A 24,154-nucleotide genomic window follows, 5' to 3' on the forward strand; every position below is an offset into this window, starting at 1 on the left:
ATCGAATGTGCTTTAAGAGTTAATCTGGTGAAGTGAGAGGATAGTAACAACATTACTCAACTGTATGTGCTAACTGTAGATTTCTTCCTGGGTCAGTAAGCATTAGACACAAGGCTGCTGGTAAGACATGCTACATATTATCCTATATTATTTTACATTTCTATAGTCTGCTATAAACAAACAGCTGTTTGACAGCTGTTGGAAATTTTTCCTTCTTTTCTCTTTAAAAAATTGAAATATTTTAAATGTCTGAATGCCAAATTCCTGAACTGCACCTCTGCAAGGTTAGCTGCGTACCTGTACATACAAGAGGAATGCAAAGCATGTAAGTGAGGCTAAGGAGGACCTGTGCCTCTGCAAAGCAAGCTTCACCCTTAAATGAAATATGTTAGTTTTTTAAAGGTAATTAGCCAAAGAGTTAATTAAATTAACACCATGGCCACACAGTGGAGGATACACAGATACAAGAGTACACGTTAAGTCATGTCTGCTACTTTATGTGTCTCTTCTTTCAGAATAAGCCTCAGGCTAAAGTTCTTTTTGAAATAGTCAGCTGTAACACAGGCCATAACAAGAGAGCAGAAACAATGTAATGCAGTCTGGACTTAGTACACCAATGACAGCCTTGTTATCGTTTCATGTTCACATGTGCCTGCTTCATCTGCTCAGGGCTGCTGGGGCTGGGACATTGGGTCCTGACCGAGAGTTTCCTCTTCCTCCAGCCTCAGTAAAGCCGCTTCTCGTAACTACACAGACACAAAGAAAATGGAAGGCATAAGTATATCCTGGGTTGTGGAAAACATTTCACCACTACAAAAGCAATCTTGGCTGGAGATTACTGAATGAAAGAGGAGATGGAAATGTGAAAATGATATGGATGTACTTACATGGCACAAAAGAATATCTAATGTGATAGCATGGGTAAGAAAAGAGCAAGAGAGAGGACATTTTTGATGCTACTAGGCACAAGTTCATTAAGCTCCAGTAGACAGGTTTATAAGAAAGAGACTGAATACAAGAGAAGCTCCAACACACAATGGTTATATCTTCATTTTTATAAAGTTAAAGGTGACTCACGAGTGGAGGCCGTGGACTCCCCCCTCCATCTGAGCAGACATTGTTCTCTTCTCAAACTTCAGCTCTCCAGAGTACATCATTGACCTAGTTAAAAATTATAAACATAACTTAGTCCATATAAGTAATGGAAGCACATACACATGCACTTAAATACACATAGATGGTAAACATTTACCTTAAAATGGACAAACTTTTGGCTCCTATATCCTGGCAGCCATGTTGGATGCCAGCAATGAGATATGGAACAAATTTGTGGATGGAGCCTTTATCTTGTACTGATCCTGAGACACCCTGTGCCACCTTCACCTTATCTCCCTCACTGAACAAAAAAAAAAAAAAATAGAGTAAGATATAGATGAGTCGGTATAAAGTATAATGAGTATATGCATTGCATATAAAACATATTTACTCTGATGTAATTTGGTTTTTTTGACAAAAAAAAAACAGTCAGTATTCCCAGCTACCATTACACCATGAAGCCAAAAGAACAGTCAAAGCAACTTAGAGAAAAGCTTATTGAAAAGCGTAAGTCAGGGGATGGATACAAACATTTTTAAGGCACTGAACATCCCCAGAGATCAGTCAAATCCATCATCAAGAAATGGAAGGAAGATGACTCGTGTAAATCTGCCTACATCAGACCATCCTCACAAACTGAGTGACCGTGCAAGAAGGAGACTAGTGAGAGAGGCCACCAAGACACGTATGACTACTCTGAAGGAGTTACAGGCTTCAGCAGCTGAGATGAGAGAGACTCTGCATATAACGGTTGCCAATTCACCAGTCAAAACATTATGGGAGAGTGGCAAAGAGGAAGCCATTGTTGAATGAAACTCATATTAAATCTCAAACAGAGTTCAGCAAGGACATGTGGGAGACTCCATGGTCAAGCAGAAGAAAGTTCTTTGGTCTGATGAGCATAAAACTGTGCTTTTGGTCACCAGACAAGACACTACGGATACCAAACACCGGACATCACCACAAACACACCATCCCCACAGTAGTGGCAGTATCATGCTGCGGGGATGCTTCTCAGCAGCTGGCCCTGGAGGTCTTGTAAAGGCAGAGGGTAAAATGGAAAAATATAGTAGAATCCTGAAGGGCAAATTCATTCAGTCTCAGAGCTTTGATTGCTGCCAAAGGTGCATCTACTAAATATTGCCTGGAGGGGGTGGATATTTATACAGTCACTTATTTTACCTTACATCGTTTAGTTTAATTGACATTACTTTGTAGAAATCTGTTATAACTTTGAAATTTAAGAGGCTTATTTTGGTCAAAAAAGCCAAATCATATTGACCACGACTGGTTTAAAAAACAATCAAAGGGCAAAACATCCTAGGGGGTGAACATTTTTTTAAAGGCACTGTATTTTCTGGAATAAGTGCTTTAAACTGCAAAGTGTCTTTGAAACTGAATTTTCGCACCTAAAGTAGCGTTTCTGGCTGTTATTTTTCTCCATGGCATCCAAGGAGCCCATTCCTCTGTATTTTTTCAAACGCACACCATCTGAAAAAAAATATTCTCCTGGAGCTTCAGTGGTAGCAGCAAGCAAAGAGCCCATCATTACTGCAGGCAGAAAAGAGAAGAAAAAACAAGAGAATGAAATGAATGACAACAGCAACAGCCTTGCCTCTACCTAAACTCTGCTCCAAATAAGTCTATGTATAAAAAATATGCATTGTATGATTTCAGTGTAGGGGAAATCATGTACAATTAATAGGTGATGAAGTAGGAGACTTTCAAGTTGGTACCTGTAGATGCTCCCAGGGCCAGAGCTTTCACCACATGTCCAACAGTCTGAATGCCTCCATCAGCGATCACTGGAACTCCGAAACGCCGGGCATACTCAGCAACTTTGTACACTGAAGTACCCTGGGGTCGTCCACACGCCATCACTGCAAGAAAGTTTTGTAATGTGTTGGCAGCTTTAACTCACACTTTCAAGACTTTCCAGGCTATTTCCCTGACTTCAATTTACCAACATTCGTCTTAAAAAAAGAAGATGAAATCTGCTCTTTGTCATACCTTCCTGGGTAATGCAAATGGAGCCACAGCCCATGCCCACCCTCAGTGCATCCACACCAGCATCAATGAGGTTTTTTGCTTGAGCAGCTGTCACAACTAGAGAAAGAAAGATGCAAAGAAACAAGCTCAGCATGGGAGACACATGTAGTAGGTAAGAGGAGGAAAAGAAAGCACTAAGACAGGAGAAGAAGATACCATTTCCTCCAACCACCTGGAGTTCAGGGTGTTTCTGTTTGATGTAGTTTATCATGCTGATTTGATACACAGAGTTTCCTTGGGATGAATCCTGTTAAATAAAGAAAAGAGGGTGTAAATGGGACATAGTTTTGCCAAAGTGAAATAATAAAAAACAAACTTTTTGACAAAGAGACTACAAAGACAAAAAGGCTCAGTTTCTCAGAAAAACAAATTATAAAGACTGTGTGGGTGTGGCCTTTAGATTCTATTGATAATCTAGCCTACATGTCTAATCATGAACACGCAGCTGCAGCACTCTGCAGTCAGTTTTCTCCAACCAATGGTATGTACCCTTGCCCGATCAATCCATTTCTACAGTTCGGTTTATGCTTTGGAAACTGTCTGTTATCATGTTGGAGCTCATAAATGTTGATTTTGATGCAGTTATTGCAAAGATAGAATAAAAGGAGGTATCAGGGAAGATAGAAAGTGCGACCGCTGTATCATCTGTTGGACCCTTGGGTAAGGAAAAAGACATCTGACATTTTCAGATATCCATTAGTGGATTTGACTACTCGCATCACCATCAACAGCTATTTATCTAACTCTAGATTACACACAGTAAGCCTGTAGACAAACTCAGAGACTGGAAGTCGCCAGTGCCAGTAAGCGGGCCATTCTTCTGTCTGCATTGTTTCAACATCTAGTGAGTTTTTGATGAGCTGCACATCATTTAGGCATCTGCATAAAGTTCAGGGTCATGCTGACCTACAGCACAGGCTATAGCATAGCTTCAACGCTGATATAAAAAAATCAGGCTTCAAGCAGGGTACAGCCCTGAGTAATCACAAGATCACTAGAGAACTACAATGTCATACACAAATAACAAATCCTGATGATAATAGCCCTGTTTTAAGTGAGAACAGCATGTAAACAACAGACTAACCCATCATCCTGATGTTAATTTGCTGCCCACTTTGATTTAATTCAATGAGTGGTATATTTGCTTCCATCGTGTCTTAGGATGTTTGATAGTGAGAGGTTCATTTCTTCTTAGGTTAAAGTGCTTTAAACATCTAACTTTGTCCCACATTGTTGTGTAACCTACTGACAAAGTAAAAATTTTAGCCCTGGCAGCGCTCATTCTCAATGAGTCCAGCGTTTTTAGCGTTCAAAGTCCTGAGTGGAAAAGCTCTCTTGATGTCAGCTGTTTTAGTCGCCACACTCTCAGTTGAAAAAAGTTCATCTTTTGGAACAGCCCCATGGTCATCACTGACCAGTCAAATTCAAGAAGAGGCAGGGGTTGATATACCAAAAAGTGAAACTTTTTCCTTTTTTCAAATGGCCGTTTCCCAGTCTACTGCAGCTGTCTTTGCCAGGACAGGATTCCTTCATATTGTTTTTATGTCTTTGGGGGGATATTTCAGTTTCTTAAGGAAACTGTGTTTAATAAACTGTGTTTATTAAGTGCACAGAGCTATTTAAAAACTACGGTAGCGATACTGCTGAGGACAGCAGAAGTCAACTTTCATAACATAGTGGCAGTAAACACTGAAGCTCTATGAAACTGAGGCCTTTGGTGCTGCCAGCACTTAAAGCGCAGGCGGAGGATACAGGCCCTTTATGGTTCTCCAGAGTCTGTACATTGTGTTGTATCTTGTAGTTTACCAGATGCTCTTTGCATTCTCTTGTCTTACTGTCTGTTTCTGGGGAGGCACTTCTGGCATGAAACAGAGATGAACTGGGGCACTTGTTATGTAAATCCAAGTAAAGACTGGAGAGGGAATGCTTCTCTCCAGAGAACAGGGCACCAATGGAATGCAGCGGGGATGATATATGTGAAATTTGTGGGTTATAAGAGGAAGCTAAAGTCAGCTATCTTCAATAATTTATTTATAATTTTATAATTTACCAACATCAAAGTAAGCAATTATCATATGTATGCTGAGTTAGCAGAGATGCCACTATTTTTTACAGTTACATATACAATGCTAAATGCAGTTTCTGTCACTTTAGTTAGTGTCAAATCACAGAACTAAACTTCTCGCAATGACAGCAGAACAAACTGCTATCAGTCGATGATTTCAAGTGCTAATGCATAGATATCAATTGTCCATAACCACTCTGGTATACCATATACCATACCACCAAAACTACAGCTGGAAGAAATGATACTGGGTTTAAATATTGGCATGGGACTCCTCATATTACTGATTTGCCAAATGAACTGCAAAGTGATCATTATGAATATCACAAATTAATCCTACCAAATTCAAATTCATGATCAGAAAGATTCACATAATCTTAATGATATTTCTATGTCAATTATTAAATATTAACATGCTTATTATGTTGTGGATTGGGATTTTGAAGTATTCTAATTACTTTAGATATATGTTCCTATATTGCCTCTAGTTTCATTCTATCTCTATCAAGAAGCTTATCATCAGAAATATATAAACCCAAAGCTTAATCAGCCCTCAGTCCAGACCTACCAGTACCACCACATCCACCCCAGCTTGCATGAGCAGATCCAGTCTGTATTTGTCATCTTCCCTTGTGCCGATGGCAGCTCCACACAGTAGCTGTTTGCGAGAGTCTTTGGACGCCAGAGGATAATCTCTGTTCTTCTTCAAGTCAGTCCTTGCAATGATGGCGACCAGCTCATCATTGTCATTAACAATGGGGAGTTTACCTGAAACAGTCACAGTATTTGGTGAATGAGAACGGAAAGATTGAAACCCAAGTGTATATAAATTAAATATGTTATTGTAGTGTAAGAGATGTATGGCATAGGTCATTAGTTTACCCTTTTTGCTGCGTTGCAGTATATCATTCGCTTCTTTGAGTGTGACCCCAGCAGGTGCAACAACTAAATCCTCCCTTTTTGTCATTGCCTGAATCAAAAACCACAGACATATGAATAAACAAACATGAATTTATTGAATTGTTTGTGTTCTCATTTACATAAACACATCAGTAACACACTCACCTCCTCTAGTGGTCTGTCATGGTCCTTCTCTGACAGAAAGTCAATGTCTCTGGAAGTCACAATACCCACCAGCTTGCTGCCCATCTTGCCAGTCTCTGTGATGGGAATCCCTGAGAAACCGTGTCGAATCTTTGCTTCAAACACATCCCCAACTGTGTGTTGGGGGCTCATGACAACTGGGTCTGTGATAAAACCCTGCTCAAATTTCTGCCAAGATTGAAGAAAGACAAATCTCGAGTGGTTAAATGGCATTTAAGTTTCTTATTATCTGAAAGAAGGATGACATTTGTTCATGTCTTTGTTTTTTTGGTCCATCTTACCTTGACTTTGCGAACCTCATTGGCTTGAAACTCAGCAGTGCAGTTGTGGTGAATTATCCCAATCCCTCCCATCAGCTGAAACCAGCCAATCAGAGAGCAAAGAGTCAATGACACTGAAAGCAAAAAGGGCATTTGAGGTATCTTTGCATGTAGGTGGTGTCTGGAACAAAGAAGGATGCTGGTATGCTAAAACCAGGATCATACTACATTTTTTGACCCTGTCACATTACGCATCAAAAATTTTGGCCCATCTCGGGTGACCGGCAGCACTACAAGTGTGATATATCATTTGCTGTCTCAGTGACTGTGCCCAAATTCAATGGTTATCGGGGAGGTGAGTCAAAGACTGTCTATTATAGATACAATAGAATTGTGTGTGATGCCAGCATTCTTTTGCTTTGAAAAAACAGTTGTGAACTCTTCCCCTCAATTACAGAAAGAGGAAAATATGGGCTGGCTATCCTTCGAAGAGAACAGGAGGAACAAATGTGGTACTATTTCAGAAAATTAGCCCAGTTAGCCCAGCTAACCACAGTTATGCATGTTAGCTATGTTAAATAAATGTATTGACCTTTAACTAAGCCCTGTCCTCCTGTGACTTGAGCCAATCACATTTCTTGCAGCTACACAAAGCATTAGAAGTTTTGGCTTCCCTGCAGATTAATTGATTTTTTAAAATGATAACTTGGTCAAATGCTCATACATGGGGTATTAGCAACACAGGCACGATGTATCCTGACAGGCTAAAGAACGAACAGTAATTTGCCCTTTTCCCTAAACCTAACAAAGTGGCTCCTTTGGATTAAGCTAGCTATATGGCGCACCAAGGTAAGACAACATAGTTAGCAGGTTGCTGCTAAGTCATATTGCCTTTATGTTCAGTTCAATTTAATTCTATTGAATGAATTTCTCCTTGATCATATGACATCAGTTTTCACTGTAGAATGAGGTTATATTGTCTCAACTCACACACTGCAGTTATGCACTAACAGGAAGTATCAGTAGTTTAACTAGCTGTGTTTTCCTCTTCTAGCCTACTTCTTTTTATCAGCATAAGACATCTGGCGATTAAAGATGAGATTATCACTCACTATTAGCTGCATGCAACTTAGACTTTATGTTAACATTATTCTTTTAAAGAAAATCAACTTATTTCACCTTAAATACTTTATTCTTGATTGAAATCTGCCATTGTTGCTAACAGCACATTAGCTAGCTAGCTTTGCTCATATTTGTTGCACACTAGCATGTGAACAGTACAGTGTCCACTGTGTTACTAATAAGGCATTCATTGAGAAAGTGAAGTGTCCGTTGTTCCTTACTAAATTTTCTGAGTGAGGAGTAGCTGCATTTAAGGTTGTCCCAAATTGCATACTTCTGCACTAAATACTAAATATTTCAAGTGCATAAGTGAGTAAAGTGAATTCAAACTGAGAACAAATGCAGTGTACTGCTGGCACACTCAAAAATGCCAAGAGTTGAACGTGGAGCGATGGACACTGCACAGCCTTAGCGGACGCTATATGGGTGTCGTAGCAAATGTTATACTTTTAGCAAATATCTTGTGCTAGCTTACATTAGCATTCACTAGCTAGCTAAAGTGTTATTAGCATTGCAGTGCATTTCAATTATAAAAATTACATTTAAGACAAAATAAGTTTGTTTTATTGAATCGAATAATGTTAAAGGGGACATATATTATGCATACTAGGCAAAAATCACTTTTTCAGGCTTTTCTAACAAAAGTATGTGCCCCTGGCCCGTCCACAATCCCCTCAAATACCAGAAAAATCCATTCCCTCGCACTCTCTCTTTCTCCACCTTTCAGAAAATATGTGCTGAAACAAACCATTCTCAAATTTTCCTCTCATGACCTCATGTGGGGAGTAACCACTGCCCGCAGGTTTGGTTTGCCCTCCACACTTGGAAGAAAGTTCCACGCTTCTCTCCTGATCTTTCTTTCAGCTGCCAGCTGAGATGCTGGATAGCTCAGTGGGTTCCCGTGCTGACTTTGGTATTGGTGATTGATGGTTCAAATCCCAGTTAGGTCCTATCATTGGATAAAAGTGTCTGTAACATTGTAACATCAGGAATGCCACATCTATTTCCTGAGAGGGGTGAGGTCAGACAGCTCATTAACATTTACAGACACAGAAGCAGCCTTCTCATTCTGAGAAGGGCTGAAACAGAGGGCTTTTTAGACATGCAAAAATCCTGTACCAGAGTGTTTTTCAGCGATAAACTTCACAGGCATGTTTTGGGGACCTCTGAGAACAATATAAACTTGTCCTAAAAGGGTAAAATATGTCCGCTTTAACATAAAATACCAGTTACATGAATTCAGTAGTCTTTGAACAGCCATAAAGTTTTGATAATGACTGCATAATCTCTGTTAGCCGTTTGCTTTAAAAAATGAGGGAAAGAAGAAAAAAATGGCAGTTAAACTGTTGTCTCTTCCTGTTAGTGCAAAATGGCAGTGCGCAATTTCAGACAATACTAATCCACTGTGATTTAATGCTCTCTACTGTGTTTAAGTGTACTGTGTTATTGTACACTAACAGAAGGAGGCGTAGCTTAGTCAAAAGGTCAAAAGGTCAACATTAGATTCACATCATAGATATCAGGTCATGGTGTCAAGAAAAATTCTGACATGCCACTCTTGTTGAATCAGGGTCATGGGGTGTCCTGAACGCATCATTAATAATGTAACATTATAAAGTTTGTCATTCCTGTTGTGCCTATCCAGACATTTGACGATAACAAAAACCCATCGATCTGGCCAAATACATGCAGTGCGATCTGGACTTTGAATGAACAGCTCCCATACTTTTGTTAATACATGCATTTGTGTTTGTTATTGTTCAGAGCTTATACTCACAGCCATAGCGATGGCCATGGACGACTCTGTGACAGTGTCCATAGGAGATGAAATCAGAGGCGTCTTCAGCGTTATCTTTCTTGTCAATGCTGAAGTTAGATCCTTAAAAAAAGAAAGTAGTCATTAGGGCTGTGGAATGATTAAAATCTTTAATTGTGATAAATCTTAGGATTTCTGTAGTTAATTGCAATTCCCCTATTTGGAACATTTAGAAATTCAGCTATTTTACATTTAAAACTGTTTTTGGTCTATTTAATATTTTGTACCATCTTAGTTTAAGGGTAAATGACTTGCTGTTTAAGTAAAGACCTGCTTTTATTTTGAAAAAAAAAAAAAAAGGAACTTTGGTTAGACTGAAGATTAAGACATTAACTCATGCATGGAAAAAGGAACTTGTTATGGATTTAACAGATATAAGTTTACAATAACAAAGGTAAATATTTGGTACCACAAGGTGCAGATGAATTTTGACGTGTGCACTGAGCTGTCTGTGAGTTTTTTAGACAACGGTGGACTTATTTAATGTCAGCATGACTGCAGAGAGGTGTTGACATGGCTTAACCACAGTGTGCTGAAAGAGACAATAAAGCATGAGATTAATAGTGATTTTAGGAAAATTAATGCACTTATGATGGGCCTTAAATAATCACAATTGTGCTTTAATGCTGGCAGCCGTGGTAGTTTTATGATCTCAAAATAGAGATAAATGTATTCATCAGAGCAAATTTACTGTGTACGTCCTTGTGTCTTTTGTGGGGAGACAAACTTTAAATGAATTATTGATTTATTAGAATGGTTAGATTTTTTTTCTCCACGCTACTGTAATATAAACAAACCAAAGCCTGTGTAAGCACATTAGTGGCTGACTTGTTGAATTCTCCTGCTGAGTGTTAGAGGACACAGGTGTGTCTGTTTTTAACACCTGTTATCCAGCAGTAACCCATGTGGCCTAAGCATGAAATTAATTTAACGTCCCAGCAGAGCTTGCAAAGACAAAAACAAAGTAGGCCAAATAAACCACCCTGTGCTACGAAGAACCAAATATGTTTTTTTAATTGCAAAACAAACAAACAATACAGACAAAGACCAAGACATGTAACCAGACAGGATAGATACATACAAGCAGGCTGGTTTTACTGTTTTGGGGGAAACACAATAGACAAAACAAAAAGGGGGGGATCTTTGCTTGGGTATGATGTATGTGTGTAGATGTGTGTGTGTTTGCGTGCATGCAAATTTTTATTTAGGTGATTTGCATAGTGTTTTGACCCAGTTAATAATGATTCCCCAAAGCCAAATCTGTGGAGGGTGTTGAGGAATGACTAGTTTACACTGTCGAAGGCTTTTTCTGCATCTAAGGTGGCTATGATGGGTGTATGGTGATGTGTGGCTGGGTGGTGATCAGTCTGCGTGTGTTACTGGATGAGTCTCTTCCTTTAATAAATCCTGTTTGGTCCAGGTGAATTATGGGTGGAATTATTCTTTCTAATCTATGAGATAGAGCTTTAGTAATGATTTTTATGTCGACATTGAGGAGTGAGATGGGACGGTAACTTGAAGGCAGGGTGGGGTTTTTATTTGGTTTTAGGAGAAGTGAGATTGATGCTGGGGCTAAGATGGACCAGAAGTGTTTGTAAACCTCAGCAGGGAAGCCATCAGGTCCAGGTGCTTTATTATTGGGCATTCTATTGAGGGCAGAGTTTCACAGTAAACCCTGACTGTGTTTGTGGATTACCATCACATGAATGTCAGCATAAGGCAGTGAACACTTTAATACTCACCACCTCATCAGACATGAAATCTATGAAACCAGGGAGGATCAGGAAGTCACTGAAAGGAGAGAACAATATCTTGCTTTAGTCATGAAAAAGTGCCATATCAAAAACAATCCATAATCGGTATTACAAGTAACAACAACAGAGCTTAACTGTGTAACCATTCCTTCAAAATGTGAACTTTGCTGACATACAGCAGACATAATCTTTCAACCTCTCAACCCATTGAAATGTTCTCCATCAATCCTCTGCTCACTGATAAACCTGCAGCCTCCATTAAGGAAACTACACCAACAGACGCTGATATGTGCACACACACCCACACACACTCTGCTTTTAATGTCTGTGACACCACTCAGAGTCATCCTTGAAAGTAGTATTACTCGTTATAATCCTCCATATAAAACCCCGGTGCATGTGTCATCACTGATAATACTAAACATTTAATGGAAGACATTGCATAACACTAATGCACGTTTCTGTTTGAGCACATGTAAATGTATGCAATGTGATGCAATGTATGTTTACTTGACTGTTGCATGAGTCAGTGAGAGTGGACATGACCCTAACCCTATCATCAGGTCTTACTTGTATGTGAGTCCATCACCGATAGCAAAGAGCTGTTGTGCTGTTAATCCATCTTCAGGGACATAGCCCGTACCTCCACTGATCAAGTAGTCTGCCATGCTGAAAAATAAAAGTAAACACAGGAAAAAAATGGCACAGAGTATGGATTCATTATTCTTTTTTTCATCTTTTCCTTAATTTACTGCTCCAAATTATGGATGACATGAATGTGATCTAGTCACTTATTATGATGATTCTAATAAACTCTTTTTTGACTTTTTTTTTTTAACATGAGGGTTAGTCTATTTTTCCTGTAAAGACAAGCTTTCTGGATCTATTGAAACACAAATTTTATGTTATGTAATGTTAGTCACAGAGGTTTTGTTTCCTGTACAAGACTTAATGTTGCTCTCTTTTCTTGACCTCTATTTCTTTCAGTTGCTGTAGTCAGATCCTATTACAAAGAGGAAATGAGACAGGAACCAATGGAAACTACAACTATGACGGCAGTACAGTAGGTAAGAGGATTTGGTTGGCTGCCTAGGTAGCTGATAAATGAGCTTGGAAGGGACACAAGCAATGCCAGGAGAAAGTGAAAACACCTAAGTTGCTGCTTAAGATACAATGTGTACAACTAGAAAGCCTTTACAAAACCACATGTTATTCACTACTGAAAGAAAGACTGACTACCTCTCAGGTTCATATCCAGCTTGGATTCTTGTAGCGCTGTAGCGCTGGGCTGCAGTCTCATGACCGTGTCCGTGAGGCGTCGAGTGAGCATAGGCCCCATATGGATGGGGTTGCTCCCCTTCTCTGTTGGGGATCCGAGGCCGGGCTGGTTCCATGTCCCCCACGATCCTTCGGTAGTCGATTTGGTAAGTGTCCCTCTCCCCATCTCCAAAGCGGTCATAACCATGACCCTCCATCTCCAGGAAATCCAGGGCTACAGACTCCAGTGGGCCCCACCACCTCACCCACACATACAAACTTTAGTCCCTTCTGATTTGTTTCATACACAAAGTCCCACGCGCACACTTACAGACTCCAAATCTCACAGCAGCTCCAACAAGACACACAGTTGAATTTGCAGTCCAGTTATAAGCTCTCAAAAACACCCAATGCTTTGAGTGCTTGCTCACACAAACACCTTTCAGACACACCTGACATGACAGGAAGCTGTCTTGCCATCTGTTTTGTAGCCAGTGCAGCAATTAAAGGAAAAATGTCATCAATTTTTTAGAAATTCCAGGAAAAGGAAAAAAGCTGCAATAAAAGTCCTTTAAAGCAAAAATGTTAGCCCAGCAGAGATTTTATATTCCAGTTTGTCAGCTCTCATCCTTGGATTTCAAGGCCCTCAAGACCGTTGCAAAGAGTTTACACCAACCTGTTGATAGGGCTGCCTACACCTGTATGCTCCCCAAGGTGCGGACATGTGCAACCACTGGGGAGAGTCAAGCTTGGTGGCAGAGATTTCTCCCCCTCCCCTGGAGGCCCAGAACTCAGTTGCTGCTTGGTTTATTTGTGGAGCTCCTCTCCCTCTCTGTTTCCCCTCGATGCCTGCTCAGCTTAACTCTGTTTCTGACAGTAGCAGACGTCACTCTCCCACAAAGAGGATTGGAGGCATTAATACAGGATGGGGTGGGGATGAGATGGGTGTGTAAAGGGTGGAGTGAGGCAGGAGGGCTGAGGAAAAGACGGGCAGGTCAAGATGACACTTGAACACACTTTTCCCTCAGAGGATTACCATTGGCTAGAGGTGTGTGGTTGTTGTGTTTTTTTCCTCTGAGAGCTGTAAATGAGACTAAGGTCAAATCCCAGAATACTGTTGGGCGGAAAGCTTTGCTCCTTTGCGACACAGACAGGTGAGGAAGACAGACAGGTGGTGCTGTTGGATGGAGATAATAGGAGAGTCTGTGTTTGAGAAGGCAGAGACATATCAGATTTTCTTTTTGTCAAGGCATTTGTATTTTGAGAGGTTAGGTTTAGGGTTGGGGTTAGGGCCAGGGTGAGGATTAGGGACTGTGCTTATTATTTTCTATAAACTCAGTGCTTCATATTAGGCTTATAAAATATACACACTCACAGAAACCACATTGAAAACACTGCTGCTTACATCTAACATTATAATTCAAACCCACCAATCAGGTAACAGGTAATTGAATACAATGAATCACGTCTTTTTTTTTTTTTTTTTGGGTATGTTCATCCTTCTGGTGGTTTTTCTCTCTATTCTATTCTTTCTCTTTGTCAGATTGTTGTTGGCACTAACTTTTAGTGTTAGCAACAACAAACCTGAACATTAAACAAAGACAGGAGAGTAATTTGTTGCCTGGGATGCCCTCGACTCCATCATCTGCAGGTGACTGACTGACTGCTTGTGACAGTTACTGAGGGATTGAACCAGAAAAGCCTCTTACCCTGTCTCTCTCCCTCTCTCTGTCCCCTACTGGGAAAAAAAACAATCAGTGCCCCCACCCCTTTCATATTCACAATGGATAACATAGTTTTACTGATAATACATGAATGTTAACCATGAGTTAACATTCACTGTAACCCTTAAACAAAGACAGGAGTCAGGAGACGAGTTACATATGTTTATGAAAAATACTGAAAAATGTCTGTTACATTTATGACATGGGATATGAATGTACAACATATATATTCTTAGTTAAACCAAAAAGGAGGGAGGCAGGAGAAGTTTTTGACATGTCCTTGCAGGAAGGTCATTGTTGCTTCAGCCACCTGAAAGAAAATAATACAGCTTTAAAGACTTGTTATTAATGAAAAATTACAATATAGTGCTATGAAAACAGTATTTGCCCTCTTCTTGTTTTTTTCTTTTTTCCATGTTAGTCACATTTAAATGCAATGAACCATATTTCTTGTAAAGCTGAGTTTAATTTCACAGGCCTCACCCAGACCAGAAGCTGTCTGACAAAGTGAAATTGGCTAAAAGATCACGCAGCTGCCTTAAGAAATTCATGGACAGATGACATCTTTTAGTCTGGAAAGGGTTAAACAAGCCAATTCTGAGGCTTTGGGACTCCAGCCAACCAAAGTGAGAGCCATTAACCACAAATGGGGAAAACTTGGAACAGTGGTGCCACTCTCCAGGAGTGGCCATTATACCAAAATGACCCCAAGAGTTCATAGATGAACTCATCCAGGTGATCACAAAAGAACCCAGAACAACATCTAAAGACCTGTGGGCCTCACTTGACTCAGTTAGAGACTGGGCAAAAATTGCACACCATACATGGGAGAGTTCCAAGGCCAAAATCCCTACTGACCTACAAGAACACAAAGGCTCCTCTCTAAAAAAACAAACAAACAAACAAACAAACAAACAAAAAAAAAATCTCGATTCCAAATACTTAACTCAATGCCAACTCAGGGAGTTTTTTTTTATTGATCAGAAGATCATGTTTTTGTTTTATCAGGCTGTTTGGAGAGCATAAACCGGTACGGGATGTCAGCCTGGTACGTTAATATCTTCCTTCAGTTAAAATCTAAACTTACTCGTCTGGTTCAGACTGCCATGATGGTTATAGAGAGCACTGAACATCTTTCTCCACAGTACAAGCATGAGCATTCAGTTCTTACCGCTACTCTGAGTGTTCACTTTTACTTTCTAATAAAGGCAATAGGCAATACAGATGTAAACTAAACCATTTTAAAAATTGGTTTGTGCCTAACTCAGTTATGATTTTGGATAATCTTACATGAAGCTGAAGCTGCATTGTGCAATAACATCATGGTGTTCTCTGTTCTCTTATCTTTTATCTTTATATTCTGTCTTGTTGTATCTTATCTTTTCCTTATTACCCACGCCGATGAAATCGGCAGGGGGTTATGTAAAGGGGTTCTGTATCTTTGTTTGTTTGTTCATTTGTTCGTTTGTTTGTTTGTATGTGTACAAGATAACTCAAAAATGGAAAGTTGGATCATCACCAAACTTTCAGGGAATATTGGGATAGTGACAGGGAAGAATCATACATTTTGGTGATGATCCGTGCACCTGTTCGGTTTTTCTCGCACTTCGAATTTTGAACACCATAGTAATCAATGGGAGCATGAGTTCCTCGGTGGTTCTGCTTAGGCGTGGGTCTGCCGCCTCAGACGGCCATTCTAGTTGTTATTTGTAGGAGGTTATGTGATCGGCAGGGTTTGTTAGTTTGTTTGTTAGCAACATAACTCAAAAAGTTGTGGACAGATTTTGATGAAATTTTCAAGAAATGGCACAAATGGCGCAAGGAAGAACTGATTAGATTTTGGGACTGATTCGGATCCCCGTCTGGATCCAGGAATTTTTTAAAGGATTCTTTACTATTGGGAGATAGGGCTAATGGTGGAGGTCTGCGCTGTCTGAGTGCTTTTCTAGTTTTTCATTTTTCTTTTCTTTTTCCAGAATCTGTGCAATATTGGTACATGCAATACATGCAATATGTGTGGGTTTTGTAGTTGAATCTTTTTTGTTATACACTTCCTGTACATCTAAATTATCATTGCTATTGTTCTATTTATTACTTACGTGTTGTTATATGGCAGCTTAATGTGTGCAGCACTTGGAGTCCAAGACAAATTTTCCTAAGGGGACAATAAAGTGTATCATATTGTATCTTTGGAAGGTGTGTGTCCCTGTTGGATCAAGTTTAAAACTAAAATAGCATTTCATAAAAAGAACATAAAAACAGTCAATGGTGGTGGTACTGAGATGGTCTGGGGCTGTTTTGGTGCTTCAGTACCTGGACATCTCACTGTCAGTGATGGAACCAAAAATTCTGCTCTCTAACAGAAAGTCTTGAAGGAGAATGTTCAGCCATCATTTCGAAAACCCTACAATATCACTGAATTAAAACGATTCTGCAGAGTGAAGGGTGGGCCGCTTGCTTGCAATTTTTGCCACCAAGGGCGACACAATCAGTTATTTGGTTTAGGGGGAAATTACTTTTTTTTCACATGTGGCCAGGTAGGTTTGGATAGCTTTTTTTACATAATTAAAAACTGCATTGTGTATTTACTCAGGCTACCTTTGTCCAATATTACAATAATTTTGATGATCTGAAACATTTAAATGGGACGCATATGCAATAAAAAGCAAACCAGGAAGGGGGCAGATACATTTTCACAGCAGTGTATCTGACTGTTTCTCCACATTTAAAAAGCTTACCGAGTCGCTCCACTATTCCTGGATGATGTTTTTTAAGGGCATCAAAGAAGGCCGCTTTGACTTTTACTCCTCCTGACCGAAGAGTCCTGTCATAAAGCTCTCTCATTTTCCTGGTGTTTGTTAGTAAAGCTTTGATCTCTGAGTAGGCTTCACCATGGACCATGTCTCCAAGCTCCTCTATTATGGCCATTACCTCAGAAACAACTTGAATCAGCTCTGCCCTGTGTTCATCAATGAAGTTTGCTGATTGGGAATTAGGAATAGAATATGCACATTAAGTGTTAAATATATGAAACATTGCAAATATATATATCATAAATCATTTGAACTATGTTTGGTTACAAATTCACGAAAAGGCTAAAAAAAACATCCAATGCACATACCACAGCAGTATACTAACCTTTATCTGCAGTGCTTTGTATTTTAGTGGGAACACTGACAGAATCCTGCTTGCAAAAACAAACAAAAATGTTATTTTCAGTCTTGAGTTCTTTTTTACTCATTGATGTATTGAGCAGTAAGTACAAATCTTAATGGCACATTCATGAACAAAACCATAACATATTGTCTCACACACTTTTTTGATGACCTTTAACCTGAAAGTCAGCTAAATATTTCCTCTAAAGTCTGTCTTAATCACATAGAGGCTTCCTGATTACCTGATTGAATAATTAATCATTCTCAGCTTACTGTCACACAAAGGTTAAGGTGCATTTGGCATACCTGTTTAGACGAACTGCCATCCACAGAGTCATCTAACTTTGGCTGGTCTAGAAATGGACAAACATTATGTATTAGAGTGGAAAATAACTTAAAATTTAACCAAATGAGAAACTGACAGATCTACCTGGTGTCGACAGCAGACAAAAACTGTTTTGATGTTGATTTCTAGTTGGTGACTCCTAAAGTTTAACAGTGAGAGTTTTTTGTATCAGAAAGAGAACAATGATAAACATCTTAGGTCTACATACTGAGATCAAATGTGTGAATTTTACCAGTCTTGTTAAGACTTGATTGACTGCACCATGAACTCCTGTCTTATGCTTTAAGAACACATACTCTGTGATTTTAAGGCATTCTGAAACAGAAGTAAAGCCTCATTACTGTATTTAAAATCACTGCGTTAAATGAACAAGCTGCCCTACCAAAGATCTGTAAGCCCATTTGATTGTATTCAAAGTGGAACACTAAGTAACGTGGATACAATGAGCTCAATATTACATAACATATACCTGCCTTTAAAAGTAGGCCTCTTAGAAGGATCTTGATCCCAGCACTTTCTCATGAGGTCAACCAGCTCTTTAAGCCCCTCTGCTTTCTGCTGGTCGATGTCCTGCCATGGAGGTCTGTCCCCTAAAGGGATCTTCAGTGCCACAAGAGCATGATCAGCCACTACAGAACGTGTGATACGTGGAAGTAGTGAAGCAAAAAAAACATAGTTTCGGTTGAGCACATGAACTGGACAAAGGAAATATTGTAAAAGAACCAATCAGTCAAATAAAAGGAAAATTAATTGAGGCAAATGAACAAAAGAGGGGCTATTTATGTTTGTGTAACACAAGGCCATCCATAAGAGGGGGATGAAGGGGAGAGCTTTCTGGAGCCCAGCCTAACTGGGGGTCCACAGAGGACAGCAAAATCATGCTCCATTGTTAAGTTAGCCTGTATTAACCATATATTTTTTTAACCTGAATCATAACCACTCTTATCAATGCAACAGAAAATTAGTTTTATTTATCTATGCTTTGGTAGAATAGTTGTAAACCACTTAAAACAGAAGTACTTTTTAATTGTTAATGTTAACAATGTGGATGAGCCCACTGAACTAAATGATTAGGTAAGTAATGTCAACTTTATAGCTAGGTGCACAAACATAAGGGTGACAGAAAATAAAGGAGAAACTGAGACAACTTCAATAGAAAAGAACTGAATAATTGTTAAAAGAAACAAAAAATGGGTGAAAATCAGCCCAAAAAGGGTTGAAGTGGCTTGAAAAAAGTGGAAAAATTGGCAAAAAGTGGCCGAAAGAGTGTCAAAACAGGTGGAAAGTGTGTGTTATATGTGGCAAAAAATGTTCAGAAACAGTGGAATTAATGAGTTAAAAGCAGCAAATACTGGAAAACAAGGTCAAAAAGCATTAAGATTTGTTAAAGGTAGCAAAGGATGGGGCAAAAATGGGTGAAAAATGGCTAGATGTTTTAAAGGGGCAAAAAAGTTAGGCAAAATTTGGCAAAAAGTGGCCAACCACTGGCAGAAATGGGTGAAAAGTAGCAAAAATTGTTTCAAAGTGGAAATATGTGACAAAAATGGGCAAAAAGCGGCAAAGATTGGTTAAAAGTGGAAAAAATAGGGTAAAAGGAAATAAACTGGACAAGTGGAAAAAATGATTTACAACTGGCTAAAAATGGCAAAAAGGGGTTATATGTGGTTAAAAGAACTCTTCACCAGCATCAGTTAAAGAGTTAGACTACCTCTGTAATACTTCTCACTGTGTGAAATACGACACTTAACAGGTTAAGTCTGTTTTTAAAAAAGTGTGCAATAACAAATCTGTTGGGCCAGACAGCTTGTCTGTCTGCTTGCTAAACTATTGTTCATCTGAATTATCTGAGTTCCCCATCTTTCAGCTGTCCTTATACAGCCACATTGTCCCTGCTTTGCAGAAGAAGTCTACTATTATTCATGTCTGGTAGAGAATAAGGATTTTCTGTTACATTAACTTGTATAGTTACAAAGTGTTTTGAGAGAGTCATTGTTGACCCTCTACAGTTTGCATATAGGGAGGGCCACAGCGCTGAAGATGCTCTTCTCAGTTTTTCTCACTTAATAAGTAAACATCTTGAAGTTGTATTGCAGACTTTAACTCTGCTTTTGATACTGTCCAACCTCATACTGCTTGTTGAGAAGGTTTTCAACCTACAGATGAACCATGTAATTATTAAATGGTTTAACTCCCTCTTGACTGACAGGTCACAACAAGTTAACAAGCTGCCCTTCTGTTTATCTCAATGAGGTTGTCCCATTTCAGGCTTGGTGTGAGAAACATCATCTCATTCTGAACACAAACAAAAACAAAGAAAGAGCATTTGACCCCAGGGTAGTTAGATCACATGGCATGCAGCAATGCATCTCAAAAAAGTAGGGACAGGGCCATTCTTTTAACAACAGTCTATTACTGATAACAATTGATAACAACCTGGATGGTCCCTCTCCTCTTTGTCCACCAGACACAGCATCTGTTGTTTCTGAATATAATTGCAAATTTTGATTAATCTGACCACAGAACAGTTTTCCATTTTCCCTCAGTCCATTTTAAATGAGCTTTGGCATTAATGGATCTTGTTCATATACAGGATGTCTTCTTCTTGGCATGATACAGCTTTAACTTACATTTGTGGATGGCACAGTAAACTGTGTTAAAAAGACACTGATTTTTGAAACTGTCCCTGAGCCCATGCTGTGATTTACCCCTGTGAGGGCCTGGGGATCACCCTTGACCTCATCCCTCGCTCTCAGAGATTTCTCCAGATTCTCTGGATCTTTAAATAGTGTGATATCCAAGTCCTGAGATGTTGAAGGAACATTTTCAGAAATTGTTCCACAATTTTTAGATGCAGTTTATCCCAGAATGGTGAACCTCTGCCCATCTTTACTTCTGAGAGACTCTGCTTCTCTAAAATGATCCTTTTATACCCAGTCATGTTCCTGACCTGTTGCTAATGACCTTATAGTTGCAAAATGCCCCTCTTTACGTTTTTGTTTGAATTGGTGATGTTTTATTGACTGTTAGTTATTGTATTTATTCTAAAAACAACAGAATATTGATTATAATAAATAGTGGAAAGAAACATACAGAGACAATAGGCTAAACTGCATTCATGAACTAATAAATTGTATGTACCTGGATATGGCTCTTTTCCTGTGAGAATGGACCAGAGCAGGATACCATAGCTGATCAAATAGAAGAAAATAACATGTTAATGCAGTTTAAGCCTTTTTAGTAATCAAAATATTCAGTTTAGTGAGTATTTTCTAACATTAACCTGTAAATGTCAAAAGCTCGGACAGGTTGATATGATGTCTCAAAGGCTTCAGGTGGCATGTACTTGTATGAGCCTCCTAGCTTTTTTGTTGTGTCTCTGTTTTCATGTGAAGCACTTGCTGAAACTCTGCACAGACCAAAGTCTGCAAGCTGCAGATTAAGACATTAAATAATTAAACAGAATTAGAATAGAATAAAAAGGTTCAATCAGATTTGATACTGAGCATAAAGTTTGAAAGTCTACCTTGGCGTTTAGATCGCCAGTCAGCAGGACATTGCTCGGCTTCAGGTCATGGTGCATGAGGCGCCTTGTGTGGAGGAAGTTCATCCCCAAAGCCACCTGGTGAATGAGGCGGAAGACGAGGGGCCACGGTAGAGGGCTACACGGGTCCTCCAGCAGGGACTGAACAGATCCTCTCTCCATGAAATCCATCACTATTCCCTTCTGCTGCAGGGGGGAACGGAAACAAGGCGGACATCCCTGATAAAATCCATGAAACCTTAGCACGTACTCACAGGATGCCTTCTCCATATGAGCAGCCTCTTCAAACAGCGCTCTCTCTTCAGGCAGGAAGGAGCTGTGAAAAAGAGGAAAACAAAAAAGAAAGAGTTGCAGCAATTACTTTTAAACATGAAGAACAATAAGGATAAAGAGAAAAACCAGAAATGGATAATATGCATTGATTTACCAGACACCATCACGGAGGATCTTAATGGCCACATCAAACCCCAAGTCTTTGTGTCTGGCTTTGAAGACATTTCCAAATCCTCCTTGGCCAACTAACACCCATTTTTCTAAGTTTTCATTACCAACAGTCGTTTGGCTCAGCAGAGCCATCATGTGTTCAATCAAGGCGGGACAGCTTCAACCACAAAAGTAAAGATAGTTTAAGAACACAAGAGCAAAAGCCAAAGTAAAAAAGAATTAAATGTTTTTAGATAACTGTTTGGTCTCAGTACATGCCAATTGTATTTTTGGACTTGCCCCTTTATTTAAGCCAGTTTCTACTCACCATATATCCCCTCTTGTGTTGACTACTTTAAAATGAGGTCACAGCACTCACAAGTCAAGGCGCTACAAGCTGTAGTTTCCTGTCCCTGCTCTGTGTTGAAGAAGAGGGAGGAGTTTAAACTTGGGTTGGCCAAAGCTGAGACTGTATGACTGCAGGTGGTGAAAGAAAGTGTGTGTAATTTCCTGATGCAGTTATGGTGAATATCTCACAGAGAACACAGATTTTAGATTACACAGACAGCATTTTTGTTGTGACTTTAAGTGCATATTATGACTCCCACTCTGTTTTGTCACTAGATTTATAGAGGCAATACAAACACTGTGAGTCATTTTTCTACTTCCCAATGCCTGAGAATAGGAAGTGAGAAAAGGCACCTTTTTATTGCAGTGCTTGTTGGATTAAAAATCCCATGCAGAAGAATAAGACTACATATTAGTTAACATTTGTGTCTACAAGAAGATTTGCTGACTTTAAGACCACATCATTTATGATATTCAGTATTTAATCATCCTTATGTGAAGAACAAAAATATTTCTGACTTATCAGACAATGTCTCTTGGAAATGTGACTTGTGCGATGCCACTGTGGTGCCATCATGTGGTGTGTTAATATCATCACACCTGGGCCCTGTGTGCTATTAATCTCCAGCAGTAAAATCTTATTCTCCCTGCACTCTTCTACTCCAAATCCTAGGGTATGCTGAATTTTTGATGTAGAAATGTGTGTCTGTTATACCCTTTATTAGGCTATGGACAACACTGCACTTGCCCCTACTCATGTAAATCAAAAACCACTTGGCTTTACTGATTATGGTTCTTGAATGTGCTGTAACTTGATTTAATAATGATTTGTTTAATATTTGTCAAGGTGTCTCCCCTCTTGTTGTGACCTTCTGAGCTGGGTCATCACACTTAAAATATGAAAAAGTTCATGAATTATGTCATAATTGGTTGCCTCAATACAATCTGAATGAAAATAATAGCACATAACAAGTAGAAAATACACTTCAAAAAATTGTGTGCAGTGAATGTGTCTCAAGGGATTTTAGTATAAAGACAGCTGTGTCTAGAAGGCCTAGTCACATGTTAATCAGTATTCCTGGCTACCATTACACCATGAAGGTAAAAGAATACTCCAAGCTTAGAGAAAAAGTTATTAAAAAGTATTAGACAGGGGATGGATACAAAGAAAATTTCCAAGGCACTGAACATAACCCAGATTTCAGTCAAATCCATCATCAAGAAATCAAAGGAACATGTGTAAATCTGCCTACATCAGGCTGTCACCACAAACTGAGTGACGGTGCAAGAAGGAGACTAGTGAGAATGACCACCAAGACACCTATGACTACTCTGAGGGCGTTAAAAGCTTCAGACTGAGTTGGGAGAGACTGTACATACAACAACTGTTCTTCACCAGCCAAAGCCTCATGGGAGACTGGCAAAGAGAAAGCCATTGTTGTGGAAGAAGATTTATTCTCCAGCAAGACAATGACCTGAAGTGTACAACAAAAGCTACACCGAAATAGTTTAAAGACAACAAGGTGAATGTTCTGGAGTGGCCGAGTCAAAGCCCAGATCTCAGTCCAATAGAGAATTTGTGGCTGGACTTGCAAAGTGCTGTTCATGCCTCATCCCCATGCAACCTGACAGAGCTTGAACAGTTTTGCAAAGAGGAATAGAGTAAAATTGCAGTGTCCAGATTTGCAAGCCTGATTGGGACCTATCCACACAGTCTCGGTGCTGTGATTGCTGCCAGAGGTTCATCTACTAAATAATGGCTTGAGGGTAGTAAAGGTATATTCAATGACTTTTTCAACCCCACATATTTTTTAATCAAATTTACATTTCTTTGTAGAAATCTGTTTTCACTTTGGCAATTCAATTTTTTTTTTGTCAAGAAAGACAAATTATATTGACCATGATTAATTGGTAAAATCCTTTAAAGAGTACAACATGCAAAGTAGGGATTACTTTGGTACTGTTGTGTCAAGCATTTATGTAGTGTGGATGAAAGAGGTTTAGTAGTACCTCCAAACGTATCATTTCTTGACACTTTTTATTGCATTGTATGACAATTATGAGATCTCTTATTAATAGACCACAATATTAAAAA

General features: G+C 39.3%; 2 protein-coding genes across 4 annotated transcripts; both read right to left on the reverse strand.

Annotated features, from left to right (window-relative positions):
- Positions 1-724: 724 nt before the first annotated feature.
- Positions 725-12,563, reverse strand: LOC121515344 (inosine-5'-monophosphate dehydrogenase 1a). The gene is made up of 15 exons (XM_041796049.1): positions 12,505-12,563; positions 11,836-11,934; positions 11,254-11,302; positions 9,473-9,574; positions 6,595-6,669; positions 6,275-6,481; positions 6,092-6,179; positions 5,778-5,977; positions 3,301-3,391; positions 3,106-3,201; positions 2,832-2,975; positions 2,505-2,646; positions 1,253-1,396; positions 1,078-1,161; positions 725-746 (listed from the first exon to the last, which is right to left on the reverse strand). Exons 2-15 carry the CDS (start codon positions 11,931-11,933, stop codon positions 725-727), a joined length of 1,542 nt encoding a protein of 513 aa, XP_041651983.1. The 5' UTR covers position 11,934; positions 12,505-12,563.
- Positions 12,564-14,400: 1,837 nt separating this feature from the next.
- On the reverse strand, positions 14,401-22,095 carry LOC121515441 (ankyrin repeat and protein kinase domain-containing protein 1-like). Of its 3 annotated transcripts, XM_041796213.1 has the most exons (12): positions 22,040-22,095; positions 21,716-21,889; positions 21,271-21,604; positions 21,028-21,176; positions 20,886-20,935; positions 18,221-18,376; positions 17,980-18,062; positions 17,832-17,886; positions 17,708-17,754; positions 17,385-17,430; positions 16,985-17,227; positions 16,344-16,401 (listed from the first exon to the last, which is right to left on the reverse strand). In XM_041796213.1, exons 2-12 carry the CDS (start codon positions 21,865-21,867, stop codon positions 16,364-16,366), a joined length of 1,353 nt encoding a protein of 450 aa, XP_041652147.1. In that variant the 5' UTR covers positions 21,868-21,889; positions 22,040-22,095; the 3' UTR covers positions 16,344-16,363. The 3 variants fall into 3 exon arrangements, with proteins under 3 accessions (XP_041652148.1, XP_041652147.1, XP_041652146.1); XM_041796214.1 differs by lacking the exons at positions 16,344-16,401; positions 22,040-22,095 and adding an exon at positions 14,401-14,556 and having other exon boundaries at positions 21,716-22,033; XM_041796212.1 differs by lacking the exon at positions 22,040-22,095 and having other exon boundaries at positions 21,716-22,033.
- Positions 22,096-24,154: the final 2,059 nt, after the last annotated feature.

This window comes from Cheilinus undulatus, linkage group 9, assembly GCF_018320785.1.
Source record: "Cheilinus undulatus linkage group 9, ASM1832078v1, whole genome shotgun sequence".
Taxonomy (NCBI): Eukaryota; Metazoa; Chordata; class Actinopteri; order Labriformes; family Labridae; genus Cheilinus; species Cheilinus undulatus.

Coding starts and splice junctions, on each gene's coding strand:
- LOC121515344 (XM_041796049.1), bottom strand. CDS start 11,933: ATGGCAGACTACTTGATCAGTGGAGGTACGGGCTATGTCCCTGAAGAT. Junction 11,303..11,835: donor GGTGATGGACTCACATACAA/GTAAGACCTGAT, acceptor CTCTCCTTTCAG/TGACTTCCTGATCCTCCCTG. Junction 2,647..2,831: donor GGCCCTGGGAGCATCTACAG/GTACCAACTTGA, acceptor TTCTGCCTGCAG/TAATGATGGGCTCTTTGCTT.
- LOC121515441 (XM_041796213.1), bottom strand. CDS start 21,867: ATGATGGCTCTGCTGAGCCAAACGACTGTTGGTAATGAAAACTTAGAA. Junction 18,377..20,885: donor AGGAAAAGAGCCATATCCAG/GTACATACAATT, acceptor CACGTTCTGTAG/TGGCTGATCATGCTCTTGTG. Junction 18,063..18,220: donor TAAGAGGCCTACTTTTAAAG/GCAGGTATATGT, acceptor CTTCTGTTTCAG/AATGCCTTAAAATCACAGAG.